This window comes from Pteropus medius, unplaced genomic scaffold (genome assembly GCF_902729225.1).
Source record: "Pteropus medius unplaced genomic scaffold, Ma_sr-lr_union100, whole genome shotgun sequence".
Taxonomy (NCBI): domain Eukaryota; kingdom Metazoa; phylum Chordata; class Mammalia; order Chiroptera; family Pteropodidae; genus Pteropus; species Pteropus medius.
In genome coordinates this window covers 2,780,816-2,796,295 of record NW_024340849.1, presented here as the reverse complement: position 1 = coordinate 2,796,295, position 15,480 = coordinate 2,780,816, and the positions used below count along the sequence as shown (strand labels likewise).

General features: G+C 42.5%; 1 protein-coding gene across 5 annotated transcripts in view; it reads left to right on the top strand.

The window, feature by feature from the left end:
• The window catches only part of ZNF407 (zinc finger protein 407), a 372,930-nt gene that overhangs the window by 142,657 nt on the left and 214,793 nt on the right, over positions 1–15,480 (top strand). For 4 of the 5 annotated variants that reach the window (XM_039839590.1, XM_039839583.1, XM_039839574.1 and 1 more), the window contains exon 4: positions 3,072–3,146. The exons of the other annotated variant lie outside the window; for it this stretch is intronic. In XM_039839590.1, coding sequence (XP_039695524.1) covers positions 3,072–3,146 — 75 coding nt within the window. The remainder of the gene's footprint in view (positions 1–3,071; positions 3,147–15,480) is intronic. 5 annotated transcript variants of the gene reach the window in all.

Below are 15,480 nucleotides of genomic sequence, written 5' to 3'. Positions count from 1 at the left end.
AGTTGGCTGTACTCACTGTGTGCGCAGAGCCTGAGCCGATCTCTTCTTCACCGCTGGCCCTTGGGCCAGGCCGCTGTCGTCTGCCTGGATCTTGCAGGAGAGTCAGTTCCTCCCTTTTCTCTCTCCATCTGTCCTCCCCCTCCCTTTCTCAGTCCATTCTAAACACAACCACTAGAGGAACCTAGTAAGACGAGCGTCCGCCTGTCTCTCTGCGTGCCGGCCATGCCTTTCCCTTCTCACTGAGCACAAGCCCCGGCCGTCACGGCCCACGGGGCTGCGACCTCACTGCCTCTCCGTCCCCGGCCTGCACCGCACCTCGCCGTCTGCAGACTGGCCCAGGCTCACCCCCAGGCCTCCGCAGCTGCCCTCGTCATCGCCGCATCGCAAGTCGGGCTCCGGGCCCTGTCGCTCGCAGACCGAGTTCCCAGCCAGCAAACATTACACCTCCATCCCCTGCCGGCGTTTCTGATCTCCCTTCTCCGCGTTCTGTCCTGGCACTCAGCACTGCGGAGGGCGCTCCGCCCGGTTCGTGCTTGTCTGTTTCCCTCACTAGGCTTTCCGCTCTCCGAGGCAGGGACTTTTGCCTGTATGGTCACCTGTACACCACAGCTGCCCAGGGCTGATCTTGCGCAGAGTAGGTCCCACCAAGTACGTGAATTGAAGTGTGCCCGTGAGGCTGGCGGCATCCATGCCGGAGCGGCAGGCTCGGTGGCACTGCCGGGGGCACAGGTGATGGCGTGAACCGTCCCTGACCGCACGACTCTGATTTTATGCGGGGGCTCGGTGCCCGCGTGCGAAGGCGGAGGCGGGTGCGTTAGGAGTTAGGCGTCCCAGAGAGCTTTTCAGGTTTGGGATTATTGTTGTTTAGCTTCTGGTGGTATCTAGATGATACATTTTCCAAAACAACTGTTACGTTAAAAATCTTGAAACAATACCGTGACGATGGCAGCGAGGGTGAGGCTGCATTCAGCAATCACAAATTACTGGCAGTATTATGTCCGCATAGGTCGCTAAGCTTATTTTAGTCAGTCATGCTTGCTTCTATGTTTTACCCGAGATTGTAATGATTATCAGACTTTTACATCACTCGTGCTTTTAGTTAGACCAAATTTGAAGAATTTTACTTCAAGTCACATTTTGGGTGAATATTTTGCGTTTGACTATAACTGTATTTTAGTATTATAATGTTTCCCATAATAAAAAAAAGTTATTCTTTTAAATATTTCGTATTATAGATATTTGCCAGATAATGTAAGCATTTTATATTAGGTAGAAGCTTTCCCTTCCTAGGTACTTTTGTTTGTTCTCCTGTATAGTGTAATATTTTTGTTTTAATTCTTAAACATTTTAATTAATAATTTTTTTTTAAAAAAACTGCAGTGTGGTTTTCAAGCTCAGGTCTCTTAAATTATACTCGGTCGTGTAAATAAGCTGTGCTTTGCAACTTTGGGTTCTTAACCTTTGCTCTTTGCTATTAGCTTTATGTTTTTTTAATTATAGGAAAATAGAGGACAGTAGGGAAGTTATGACTTAAATGGACTGTTGTTATTACTGTATTCTCTTTTAAGGAAATGAAAAATGTTATTTATTTTGTCCAAATCAAGCAGAAATAAATATAGATTATCTTATACTGTTATTTTTGTTAAGCATTTAATATATATTATCACAGTTTGATTCATTATATGTAATAATTACTTTTCCATTTTAATGATTGATGGTGTGATCAGTTATTTATAGTTGTAAAGTGTGTATTGTCCATAGTGTTACCTAATAGATAAAAAGGAATAATGTTATTTTCAGTGTATACAAAGGCAGTATTTGAATAACGAAGTCATAGTCATTTAAAAAAAAAAAAATATATATATATATATTTCAGCCTTAAAACCGAGGTTCTGTAATAATGTATGAAAATAACCAAAATAGACCATCCATGAAAAGAAAAGAAGCATTCACAGTTTTAAAACTTGTTTTGGTCCTGGCTTTTGACACATGTCCCTTTACAGTCTTACATCGCCCGTTTGTGCAAACATGTCCAGATGAATTCAGTGTTTAATGTTAAGAATCTTATAACATGCCAATTTGATTTGTAGCCCTTCATATCATAGAATGCTAATTAAAATCATATTTTTGCATATGTCATGCCTTTCATGTACATATGCAAATAGATTCTGCTGCCTTTCAGCTATTAGTAATTAACTTTATGAAGGACAGCTGTAATACATAATTAACAAAAATGTTTGCAAGCCCTTTTACACTGAAAGTTACAACAGTAAAATTTTTTTCCTTATCAAGAGAGCCATTTGAGTCTGATGCTTCTGAACGAGATCTAAATTGTTTTAAATCATCACACACCATAATTAAATTGATGTTGTGCTATATTCAGCAGAAGAACGGTGCTCCATGGACTGGCTGCAGGTCCCTGTCCATGTCACATTTATGTCAACAGAATTGAATTAGGTCCGCTGATTTGGGTATAAAATAAGATAGCATCGTCAGGTGATACTTGTTTGTTTTAGCTATTGGTATCTTCTCGGCACTTAAGTATATATATATTTTTTCATGTGCTGCAGACACAGTAAACGTTTATATAATTTTTAAAAAACGCCTCTTCAAATTATTACCATGTTTTTAAGGAAACTTCATGAAGGCTATTCATTTTGTCTTTTATGGTCTCTTGAATATTTAATAAAATGACATTTTCTGAAATCATTTCATGATTGAAATGTGAGGTCAGCTAATGGCCGATGAACGTTACGTTGAGGTATTGCTCTATTTTTCATACGAACTAACCGTGAAGACAGTGACTAAAGAACTAAAATTGTTGTTTTGGTCACTCTAGTGTCCTCAGATAAGAAAAGGAACCAGTCAGTGTAAATACAGTCCTTTTTTATGGTTTCCAAGTACGACAGTATATTTAGTCTGTACCAAGCTTTCTATTTAGCAAGAGAGCCATTGTAATATGCATTTTCATGTTACATCCATATATACAGGCCTAATTTTAAATGCTTTTTGTACATAATTCTAGCAGAGAGTCAAGTTTTAGTTCTATAATTATGTTATTTCTTTTTTAGGGTTGCTTTTGTAATGAAGAAGCACTTAAATACTCATCTACTAGGCAAACATGGAGTTGGCACCCCAAAAGAAAGGTAATTTTCATTTATTTTTTTTATCTAACAAATATAGTTATATTTTCATTGTGTGATACGTTTAATAAGGTGACTTCTAGAATTTTTACCAAGTCAATTCACATGTTTTACATTTGTGGTGCTCTGTTGTTGAATATTATGTTTTAAGCCATTCTCTCATTAACATTTACTGTCATATTTTAATTAAAAAAAAATCCATTCTAAAAATATTTGAAAGGATTTGAGGGACTTTGTGAATTTACAAAATAACCTTGAAACAGTTGAAGAGTTAAATTAGAGGGGACTGACCTCTGCAGCTACATTAGAATGAGCTAAAATAAATACGTAAAACTACTCTGTCTATTTTTTTCCCTGCATCTTTATTTTGAGGTTTTTTAAATAACATTTTTGAATTCTTACTGTAGAATTAAACATTACTGATATTAAAGAAATACATCTTGTGTCATCCCCAAAATAATACCACAGTTGCCATGTCATGAAAAATAACACTACAATTATTATGTCATCAACTGCCAGGTTTTCTTTTTTCTTGCTACTGTATCATAATTAGCTTCATCACTTAGACTTAATTATATTAGGTGAACTGAAATACAGTAATGTCAGCTACTAGGTGAGTATGGCTACTTTTGAAGTTTTAAATCTTTAAAATGTACGACTCAGCCCTAGTGCAAGCACTCTCTCTTTCTGTGGAAGATGTCGTGATAGACTTTAGACTTCCTGAATCCCCCAAGATGGTATCTGAAATTCTAGACAGTCCTGGAAACTTGTTTTTTAAATACTTCTTTAAAATGTCAATAACAGTGCAATTTATTCTACTACTCTTTGGTTCAGGGCCTTTCTGCCATATTTTTGAATGTTTGGCTTTTAAAAACAAAATTTAAATGCTCTTACATTTCTGTGTTTATAAGAACTTTAACTTGAGTTTTCTATTGGAGGCATATTGCTTTCTTTAGCATTTTAGTTTGGATATGACTCCTTTGTCAAAATATTGGGGCATAATATATGTATGCTTTTTACCTTTGGTTTCTTTTATTTTCCTTTGTAAGATTATATTTAACTTGAGCCAAAATGTATGTGTTGAACACACCCTGAAATTCATTATTCTTGAAAGTTAAAAATTCATTATTATTTAAATTATAATTGGAGACTCGTTAAGTTTCATAAATTTAAAGTTACATGTCATAGTGTTTGAGAAATGAGAAACAAAACATTTTTACTTGCTGTGTTCTCATTGTTTTCGTGCATTATCTCAATCATTCTGTTACCTTATTAGCAATGTATTATTATTCTGATTTTATAGATCTGAATATAGGACTGGGATTCAGGAATATATAATCATATGTTCAGTATCTCACAACTAATAATACGTTAGAATTGTTATTATTTTTTTTTTTACTCTAATTATTGTGCTCTTCCTTGTACCGATTATGTCACATCGGGAATCTTTACATAGAGGTACTTAGGGTGCTTTAGTCACAAAGTAAATTTCCATGAGAACAGTCTAGGTTGGATGATTAGTAAAAAGGAAATAGTTCCCTGCTATATATCTAGTATACATTTTGAATTCAAACATATCATTTTGCTTTTTATTTAGGAATTTTAAAAATTATTCAAAAATTTGAATAAATGTTCATATTGTTTCGTATTAACGAAAAATTCATTACTGTGTATACACACATGTATGTGTGTGTATAGATCCTCCAAACACCTTAAAACTGGAAGATGCCTCCAATGCACCGTGGCAGGAGTTAGGAAGCCCCGATGTGCAGTTTGCTTTCTCCATTCCCCTTCTCCTGTGCACTCTGGGAACACTCCCGCGTGCCCCCACTGACCCCAGTCCCTAGTGCATAAAGGGCGCCTGAAAAGAGGCAAGAGAAACACTGCATGTCTCTCTCCCCTTGGAGGTATGGCAAGCGTTTTCTTCGTCACTGACATGATTTTTGTGCTAAAATCAGGAAATGAACGTCAAAGGGGAAGGTATACCCCATCTTCTGAGTTATTACTTGCTAAGTAGCCCAAGTTAATCTAAACTAAGCGTCTGACTGAGTCGTTTTTCCGTGTGAAGAACCCTCGTTTACGGTGTGTGTCTGTGAGCACCGCTCTGGCTGCGTGGGAGCACTGAGTCAGGGTCCCCGGCCTGCAGCTGCAGTGTCACGGCAGACGCCCGCCGTCGGCGAGCACTAGGACTGCGCCCGAAACCCAGCGCAGTGACGCCAGAGCCCCCTCCTCCCATGCACGCTCCTCCCTGCCTTGGGGAGTGAGCCGCGGCCTTTCACTGGCTTTAGGAACAGAAGCCCTTTATTAGCACGTCGAACTGTCACTTTGGGCATGACTGTTCTTAGATGAGGTTAGACACATTTTTTTTACCTATTTGAAACATTAATGTCTTGGCTATAATTTTGCAAGCTTGCTATATTTTAATTTCTCCAGGACAGTATAATCAGTTTATGTTTTTATGTTTTGAATTTGATTCTCGCCTCTTATGCATTGCATGTTATAGCAAATAGTAATAGAAGTTAGCTAAATAGGCTGTGACAATTAAATTAATAATGCATTTTGTTTGCAAGTATTTAGGCCTTGTGCTTTGACTGATATATGCAAAAATGATAATTTCTTACAAATAAATTCACATACTTAAACTATAGTTTGATGAACCAATAAATTTTGTCAGCATGACTATCATTAGCAACAGAAAACTAAATAATTTCGCAGATATATTTTTTTGACTCCATGAACACCTGAGGTGATGGCTTGTGTAAGAATATACTGTTTTGTCCCTAAATTTGCATGAACTTATTTCAAGGTAGTATATTGCTGAATTTCTGAAATCTTGTACAGTTAAATGTAAACAACTAAGTGGCCACATTCAGTTCACATTCTAAAATAATAAACTCCAATAAATTTGCAAGTTTATCCTAAAGTATTCCATATTTTAAAGAAATAATCCTCTTTATAATACGATAGGCCAGAGTATCTTTACGACTTTAAGTTCGTTCATAGTAATCTCGAAAATGAGCTTCTCCACAATTTATCACAACTGAAACAGCCATGAGAAGAGTGTCTAAGAGAAAGCCAGGTGCGCCTTACAGCAGGAAGCCCTGGCATTCTCGTTCAGCCTTGGAAGTCAGCTGGGCTTTGGAGGACTGTGTGAACGGGAGGCTGGGAACGGACTGGCTCAGAACTTCTGAGCTGAGTCTCTGCTTTTGCGGCGTCTGCCTGGGCCACCGTCAGCAAGTGCCCGCACTGTCAGCACCCTGGACGAGGCCGCTCTGCTCCCCAAACCGCTTTTACCAGTAAAGGACTTTAAATCAGATGTGCGCATCAGGGAGTCTCCGAGTTAAATAATTTCACCAAGGAAATGTCCCTGTTTCTTCAGTTATTAATTAACATCCACATCAAAACCTTGCCATCTTTTTCGGTGAAGCGATTTCTGGAGGAGCCTGTGAAGGTGATGTGTCTCGGAGTGCGTTACGGCAGCACAGCTGTGCGGGGTGCCCGGGGCCGGGCGGTGGGCTCGGGGCTGGGCAGCGTCTTTGTCCAGGCCCCTGGTCCCCAGGCTTCCTTCGGATCACCGAGCCCTCACGTCTGTCTGGCTTCTCCCCGTTTATCAGACGCTTGGCGTTTGTGGCTAGATGTCTTTCTTTGTCAGACCTTTAATCTCACTGAGAAGCAGAGTCTTGCCCCGCATGTTTATATACTAACCATCACCTGGTCTGATCATGGGAGAGGGATGCTGGCAGCTCTGAAAACGGTTCTAATTGGCCGTGAACTGGTAGTACATGACGTGACACCGTGTGCGTCTTGGCGTCTGCCTCGTCTCCTTTCCTTTCTTTCCTCAAAAACTTTTATATTTACATGTCAAATTGCATGGAAGCATCATCATCATTTCCTAGTTTTCAGTTGGCCTTTTTCTTAAAACACGATAGCATCATCCAAAACCAGTATACCTGGGAAAACCATATATACAGGTACAGACACAGTTGTCATTGAGCTTTGCTAGTGATACTTTGGGTTGATTAAAAAGTTAGGCTACTTTCAAAGAGAGAATAATACAGGTGTAAAGCTCTGAAGTCAGAAGCGATCCTATTCATAATATGTTATCAGCCCTCGTTATTGTCACTTTCCTGTCTGTTTTAAGGAAACAGTTTGCCTCTGGCTAAGTGGTTATCACCGCGTGTATTTTCTCTTATTAAAGGATAAGTAGTTTTCCTCAGCGTTCAGTCCATGAGAATTTCTGTGAGGTAAATACCGTTTTCCGTTCTGAGTCTCATGGGTGCACGGAGCCCCTCTATCCCGTGTCGTCTGTCCCTCGCATCATCTCTGGGGAGTCCTTCACAAAGATCGTCAGTTGTTTCCTGTTTCCTCACTTGAGGCTCCTGTCCCCGTCACCCACCGCTTAGGAGTCTGCCCTCTCCCCTCTCCCCTGGCGCCAGTGGTTGGCAATCTTTTGTTTTCCCCAAGATCGTGAGGGCCAAATTTAGGAAAAATAAGTGTTTATGGGCTCCTGTCTGCTTTAAAAAATATTTGCACATGCAGTAGCTCTGTCGAGCCAAAATGGAGGAGAAACACGTCCGTTCCTCTTCTCGGATCGCTCACCTGAGCGAGCGCGCAGTAGTTAGTTTAGTGACTGAATATTGCTGTGGCCTGAGCTCAGGACGTGCTTACTTCTGCCTCCTCCCATCTCTCCATCGGGAAGCAGCATCCACGTCCAGTGCGCTGCGACCATTTGATGCGGCGTCATTGTGAAAAGGCAGGATTAAGTCAACAGACAGCCTGCTAAATACTTACGTCTACCTGGGAAGACAGATAGAAGTCACATCAGTTCATCTAAAGCAGGGGACTTAATTTTAGGAAACTTCCCTGACTTAGAACGACAGCTTACTAAGGTACATGGGAGATGGGCATTTACTTCCCTCCCAGTTCTGTTCTGTAGTCGCTTTGCGAGAAACGCACCTTCCTGGGATGCGTGTTCCCGCGCATCGCAGATTGTCCAGGTGAAAGTTAACGAACGGAGCATCAGCGGCGTGGAACGTTGGGATCTCAACTCCCCGTTAAGTTGTTGAAGTTTCCAGCTCGCTTTTTGGGGGAGGCGTTTGGATCTGCTATAGATCATTCTCGCAGCCCATCTCTGAGGGTCAAAAATCCATCTTTTTGTGCTCAGAACTTCATTGGGTCTCGGCTTCCGTGAAGAGTGGCCGCCGGACCCCCGCTGCTGTCCTGTGTTCAGGAGCCGCGTGGGACATCCGGGCTCTGTGTTTGTGGGATAATTTACGTGGCGTCCTGGGGACACACCCCTCCCGTTCACTCCTTGATGAGCTTTCACGTCTACCCTCCAGTCAGCCCTGTCACCCAGAGCTTTTCTTCCCTGCCTTGTTTTCGTTTTCTTCCTCCAAGAAAATTGTCTTTACCACAATTAAATTTTTAATTATAATTTGTAAAAATGAGAAAACATTGACTTTGCTGAGTTTGGTACTTGGTTTTTATGGTAATGACTTAAATTTAAGACTGTTTTAAGAAGTAACCTTACAAAACTCACGTCTTTGTTGCGAAGCTCGCGCTCAGAACGCTGCTCGCGACGTGACGTCGTGTCAGCCCTGTGAGGTTCCAGGGGGAGTTTTCTCTCTGGTCCTTCTTTATTCCAGGAAAAGCTGTGCCTTTCTGAAACAGCGCGTCCTTTTGGTCTCGATCGCTAGCAGATCCTGCCCGGCGGGCTCCGCGGGGCGCGTTTTGTTTACTACTCTTGTTTCTGGTTCCATCTTTTTTTTTCTTTTCTGGGAAATTTTCATTTCACGTGAGCGATATATTGTCCCAACCTCACATGAATCAAGGGAAGGTTTGCAATGGGAATTTTTGTGAAGTCGGGTCAATATTTGTCTGGGAGTGTATACCTATGTCTTCAGCCACCTGGTTTTGGGGCAGTGCCTTGAGCAGCGTGCAGCCCTGTTATGAGACTTTAAAAAAAATGTCCCTATCGTGCTGTATGAAAATGTAGTACATTTCTTCGTTTCTTCAGTGGTGCTTTTTATTCCTCGAGACTCTGCGTTAGCGAAGCCCGCTCGCTGAGCAGACACGGTCGGCGTGCGCCCCGCGGAGGACGCGGCTCGCCTCTCGTCCAGGCGCTTGCACGCAGAGGGACCTGCTGCTCCGTGCGGCGCGGTTATGTTGACAAAACATTGTATTTACTACTTTAAAGGGAATTCTCATGTTAGTAGTAGAAGAGTTTTAAGAGTTAGTAGTATATCTATGTTACAGAAATCTAAGATTGTTTCCTACTCTTTCTAAGATTCATTCTTTAATTTTAAGCCACCATTTTATTGAGCATTTATCTCTGTGTGTTTTATTGAATATTATGTGAATATTACATGACTCTTATTCTTTAGAAGATTTTGGTCGTCATACAGTTATCCACACTATGTAAAATGAAGAGGCACACAATGACACAGAAGACAGTCTGAGGAGAGGGAACAGCCTTGCTTACGGAGTGTTCTGAGGGATGCTTATGGAGGCATCTCACTTACTCATCAGTTCACTCATCATCAAGAAACATTCACTGCATCTGCTGCAGTTACTACTATGTTCCAAAATTGAGAGAGTGATTAGCAGCGGTCCCCAACCTTGTTGGCCCAGGGACCGGTGCTCCTGTGAGAATCTAACACCTGATGATCTGAGGCAGAGCTGAGGTGGTGATGCTGGCGCTGGGGAGCGGCTGCAGTCACTGACGAAGCTTTACCGGCTCACCTCCTGCTGTGCGGCCCGGTTCCTGATGGGCCACGGACCCGGTACTGGTCTGCGGCCCTGGGTTTGGGGACCCCTGGTATATGGTGTTTGGAGATGATACAGCCTCCGTTCTCATGCCCCTTAGATGTGGGGTTGATGGGCTGAGGTAAGGGCAGAAGGGTAATATGCACAGAGAGGAAAAAGAATTTATCGGGTGTGAAGCTCTGATGAAAACACAACAGGGTGCTGTTCCAGAGAGTGCCCGGGAGAGGTGCTGCTTTAGGGTGCATGGTCACGAAAGAACTTTCGGATAGTGAAAGGTGGAGTTAGAGCCTTCTCGGCAGAGAGCGGCCGGGTCCTCTGGGAGAGGGGTGTGAGCGTGGCATGTCCTGTCGCCATGTGTCTGCAGTGACCTTGGCCGCAGGGTTAGGGATGTGGTAGAAGAGGAAGTGAGACCCCAGACCGTTCTAGGAAACGGTCTCCAGTGGGAGCCTTTCCTCCAGGGGGCCGAGGGGATGCTAAGGGGACCCTGGGAACAGGGCTGGCTTTTTAGGCTGGCGAGAACCGTGGCGGAGGCCACGCCGGTTTCCTTTTCCTCCCTGCATTGGAGGGAACCAGCAAAGTCTGCAGCTCAGGGAAGTTCAGACCCCAGGGAGAGGCTGGGGCAAGTGGGCGGCGCGGTCCCCGCGGCGTCTGGGGCGGACGCGCTGCCCGGCCCCCTCAGCGCTGGGTCCCGTCTCCCCTCCCAAGTTCGTGCTGCAGAGCTCGCCTGCAGGTAGCCTTCTCGTCGTCTGTCTGCTCCTGTTAGACGCATGCTCCTCCCGACTCCACGCCTGTCCCCTCCTTCCTCCGCGTTGTTCTGCCTGTCCCAGGTACACCCAGACCCTCTTCACCTCTCCTGCTCGTCACAGCAAATCGGTTTTTTTATTTCGAATCTCAGTCGGAGGCCCCTGTCTTCTGTGAGTCCTTTTCTTGTTTATTCCGTCTCTGATTGATCTTGTTTTTCATTATGTCCCTGTGGAACATATATACAGAAATCCCTCTATCCCACCACCTCCAGCTCCCAAAAAAGAAACTCAAAAGACTGTAATAGTACTGCGTACATTGTAATTATGTCATCTGGTACTGTTTCAGCGGGTTTCTCATCAGAACAGAGATGTAAGGTTTGGTCCTGATAATCTTTATTAAAATGACATCCTGTTCTGTTGCCTCCTTTCATTCCTTCACAGAGATCGATAAAATCGAGTGCTGTGGAGGGAGCGAACCACACTCTCCTAGTAGGACCGTCCCCACTGCTTTTGCATGGAATGATACGTTGCTGTTTAATATGGCAAATCAATTTGTAACAGATTGTTTTCTGCTACCATTTAGCCTAGTAATTTAGTCACATTTTGGATATAAGAATATCTGCTGTTTTCACTTTTTAAAAAGTCAATGAATACGTGATCCCAAATATGATGGATCAGACATGGGAAGTGCTGGGAGCGTAGGTGCTGCCCCTCGGCAGACACCCAGACTGGTTTGGGCCATTCTCTCTTTCATTTTACTTTTAAGTGCCTTTCAGAACGCCGGGGCTGATACAGCTGGACTCTGACTAAAATACGCCGTGAGCTCTTGTCTTCAGTCCCCGGTGCCAGAGTTAAAAAGAACAAAAGCTCGTGTGTTCTCTGCAGCCTTCAATTATGGTTAATTACCAACTTTATACAGCTTCATTATACGCGCTGACTTTGTGTGAGAGGTTCTTTATATTCATGTTGTCTTGGTAGTCGCTTCTCAAAGTCCAAGATTAAATTTTTTTCTGAGGAATTTTCAGGAACCTTATAACCTTTCTGAAGTAATTTTTGTGAAGTTGGATCAAAGCGATTTGATCGTCCATTTTAACAGATGAGAAACAAGATGTTTACCTGTCATTATGCTGCATAGCCCATTCAGAAATATCAAGGATTACATAGGTTATTCTTTAAGATATTTTCTCCCATATCTTGGTCCTAGATTCACTTGTGTAATGAATTGTGAGCTTAAAACAAAGGAGCCAAAATATGGTGTGACACTCACCCTTAGTGCCCCCAGGAGAGAACAGGAAGACGGCGAGGGCCATAGCAGACGTGCCACTCTTGTAATAACCCTAAGACAAAATGACTGTCTTTCGTTTGGACTCACTCTCTGTTCCCCGTCAGAAGAATCACGATGCCCGTGGACAGTCACTAAGATATTAGCATCTCCTAAGGTCGAATCATAGGAAATCAGCACTCAGGTTGGAAACCATCAAATATGGGTCGTTTCATGCGCGTCAACCTAATTCTATTTAGAACCGTTTCTGGCATGTGATGTTAATGTAGAGATCTACTTTTTCAGGGAAATATCCGTTTCCCCTGAGTTTTAACGTAATCCAGTTCTTTCTCGTCTGTGGGTCCCGCATTCCTAGACTGAGCACCGTGTAGTAAGTTTGATGTAGAAACTGGGGCAGAGTGCAGTGGCGAGCTTTCGCAGCGTACTCTGTTTAGCGTTCCCACTCCGCCCTGCAGACAGCCCTGCCACCAGTCGTCTAGGCTGGGGTCAGTGTGTCTTTCCAAGGTCCAGATTTGTCTCACTCACTCACTGTGTGAATCCTCCCCCCGATTTCCTTTCTACATAATCACGTCTCTGCTAAGAAGGCTGGTGGACTGCTTAGCACATTCTGTTTTGTTTTCCTTCTAAGAAAGGTTTATGCCCTGTCTGCAGTAGATAGTTCCTTGAGGATGTTGCTGACACCCCTCTTCTGACTCGGCTTTGCAGTGGGTGGTTGACACTCAGTGGTATTCATAGATTTACAATGTTAAAATCCGCATTGAAATTTTTTTCAAGATGGAATTTTTTCTTAGCCGGTTTAAGATATGATTTATAGTTACATCAGGAGAAAGATATTACAAACTAGCTTAGTTTTATGTAACTATATGTCCTGCCCCTTAATAGATTCGACCTCAGGTGTGTTTGTCTCTGAGTCAGTGTGGCTTTCTCACCTTCTCATCTGTGATGCCGAGAATGACACCTGTTCCTATTTCTTAGGGTTATGGTGGACATGAATTTATAATTATACAAATACAAAAAATTATACTACCTATACACACATACACAGCATTTTATAATTTAAAATGTGCTTGTTTTTATATAAAAGCATATTAAAATTTTCAGTTGCTAAGGTCTACATAGAATCTGTGGAGACTCCTTCATGCTAATCTGGTAGAGCAAAGAATTATGGGAAACAACAGATTCAGCAGAACATATATATGAAAGTTTTTATTTAAATTAGACCCAAATTTTCTTTGAAATTAGTAAAACAATAATTTCCTCACTCATTCCCACAGTGCACTTTTCTGTTCGGAATGCCTTTTCCTCATTTCATATTTATAATTACATATGGCTACTCCGTATATTTTTGGCAACTAGAAAGTGGCAGACTTATTTGCTGGATATAAGGTCTTTTAAAATTTATGCCTTTGCCTTTTTGAAAAAAATATATTGTTTGTATGATAATCGGATTTCGAAGATGAGGAAAATTTTTAACAAAGAAATTAGCCTAATGTTTTTGTTATTAATACTCATAGTATTAGCTTTATATGAACATATTTCAAAGTTTCAGTGGATTTCTGAGCTTTTCCTTTTAATTAAACAGAAGAAAAAAAACTTGTATGGAACACAGCCATGTAAGACCATCAAAGCCTGTGTGTTTTGTCCGAATCTGGAGGGTCCCGGGGCCCACATTGTGCTGGGGCAGTGTTCTGCATCTCACAGAAGCTATGGGCTCCTCCTCAGATAAAGGAAAATCTCTTTACACTTAGAGCTGTTTTGCTTGTACTGTCAGCCATCGACTTTTGTGATTTAACTTTCATAGTATTCTTGATGCCTGAGTGATGAGACATAATTTAAATTCTGTGGAAATTCTGGTTTGAATCAGACATGCTCAGAGGCCACTGAGTTAGGGCTCTGAATTTACTAAGCTGGTAAGAGACCCCAACCTTCAAATCTCAGTGTAGCTTTATTTACTGTGGTCCACTTGTCATGGGTACCTCATGCCTCTGAAGAAGTGATTAAAACCAAAACAGTTTAATCAGACAGATCCAGTTGTTGGAGTTGATGAACATAGAGAATGAAAAAAAAAAAAAATCAAAGAATATCATCATTCTTAGCTAGAAATGCAGGGCTGGGAAAAATAGATCAAGAATGTAATGTTCTAGTCCTCACATTTGGTGGTAAATTCACAAGTTGCTCATAATATTATTGAGCAGATAAATAAAATAAGATGGGGCCCACAGTTGGACCAGTAATAACCAAAGATTATTTCTTGCCCAGTTTTGTGCCTGGAGGTCTGTTTTAAGAGCAGAATTCCCACAGCCAGATGACCCACATCGCATGCTCAATGTGAAACAAAGAAAGGGTTTTCTTTTTAAACTTTGATTTGGTTCTCTGGCTGGTACAGAAAGGACCCCATTCAGTGAAGGGGGAAGCTCTACTGGATGTCGAGAAGATGGCTCTCACTGGAAATGCCATGAAGTGAAACTGTCTGACTTCAACAGAAACGTCATTTGTTAGAACATCATTAGTCCTTAAAAAGTTATCTGCAGTAACGACGGTGAACCGTTAACTCATGTGGCTGCAGAACTCATCTTAATTTTGAGGAAAGTTTGATTTGGAAGTTTTAGGAAGTGTTTTTCTTTGCATAATATGAAGTTGACGGTAGAGGGGCCCTCAGCTGACAATGCCGCAGAGAAACATTTCCTTCGGAGGCGTGCAGAAGTTCCTCGGGGAGCAGGGTTTGAAGCCAGCACGTGTCCCTCACAGACAGAGGAGGAAAAGCTTGTGCAGGTGGACATGTCTCAGCAAGGACACGCACACCGGGGGTCCAGGCAGGTCACGCTGGCTGCCGATCAGGCTGCGACAGTGTCTGAGGAGGGAGTCTGGATGAGCTCTGTCCCAGGAAATCGAGGCGTTTTAATGCAAAGGTGAAAGTTACGACTTTCGGCCAGAGATCGCTCTCTTCTCCAGGGCCCCGTTTTAATGACCGCGCTCCGCGTTGGGGTTATTTTCCCGTCGCGCCGGCCTCCGGTTTCATCGGCCTCTTCTGCTGACTTTGATGCCCCGCCGCTGTTGTCAGGCCACTGCTGGGGTGCGCGCGGCTGGCCTGTCCCTGCCGCCAGCGCGTCGTGTCATCGTCTTCAGGCCGTCATTCGTCATCGCTTGGGTCGCGCAGACTCAGGTTGATGTCAGCACGGTAACGATGTTCTGGAAGAGAAGAGAGTTCACTTTTTTCCTTATTGGGAGAATTCATAGCTTTATTAACGACTTTAGACTATGTATAGAATGATTAAGATTCTAAAGGGGTCACAGCATTGCGTGTGTGTGTTTTTAAAATACTTGTCCACCTTTATGTGGGAAGATCTCTTCTGTAGGGCTTTCTAAAGGTCTCAGTTCATATGCCTTGCAAATGTCAGTGGCTTACTATATTTAATTTGCCCTAATACCAGGTAGCTCATCACAGAATAGTACAGAAGTTTGGATTTTAAAGGGAACCTTTACATTTTCTAGTTGTGAAAACAGTTTTAGAGAGACTCGCCCTAGATCATCTAGCTATTCGGAACTG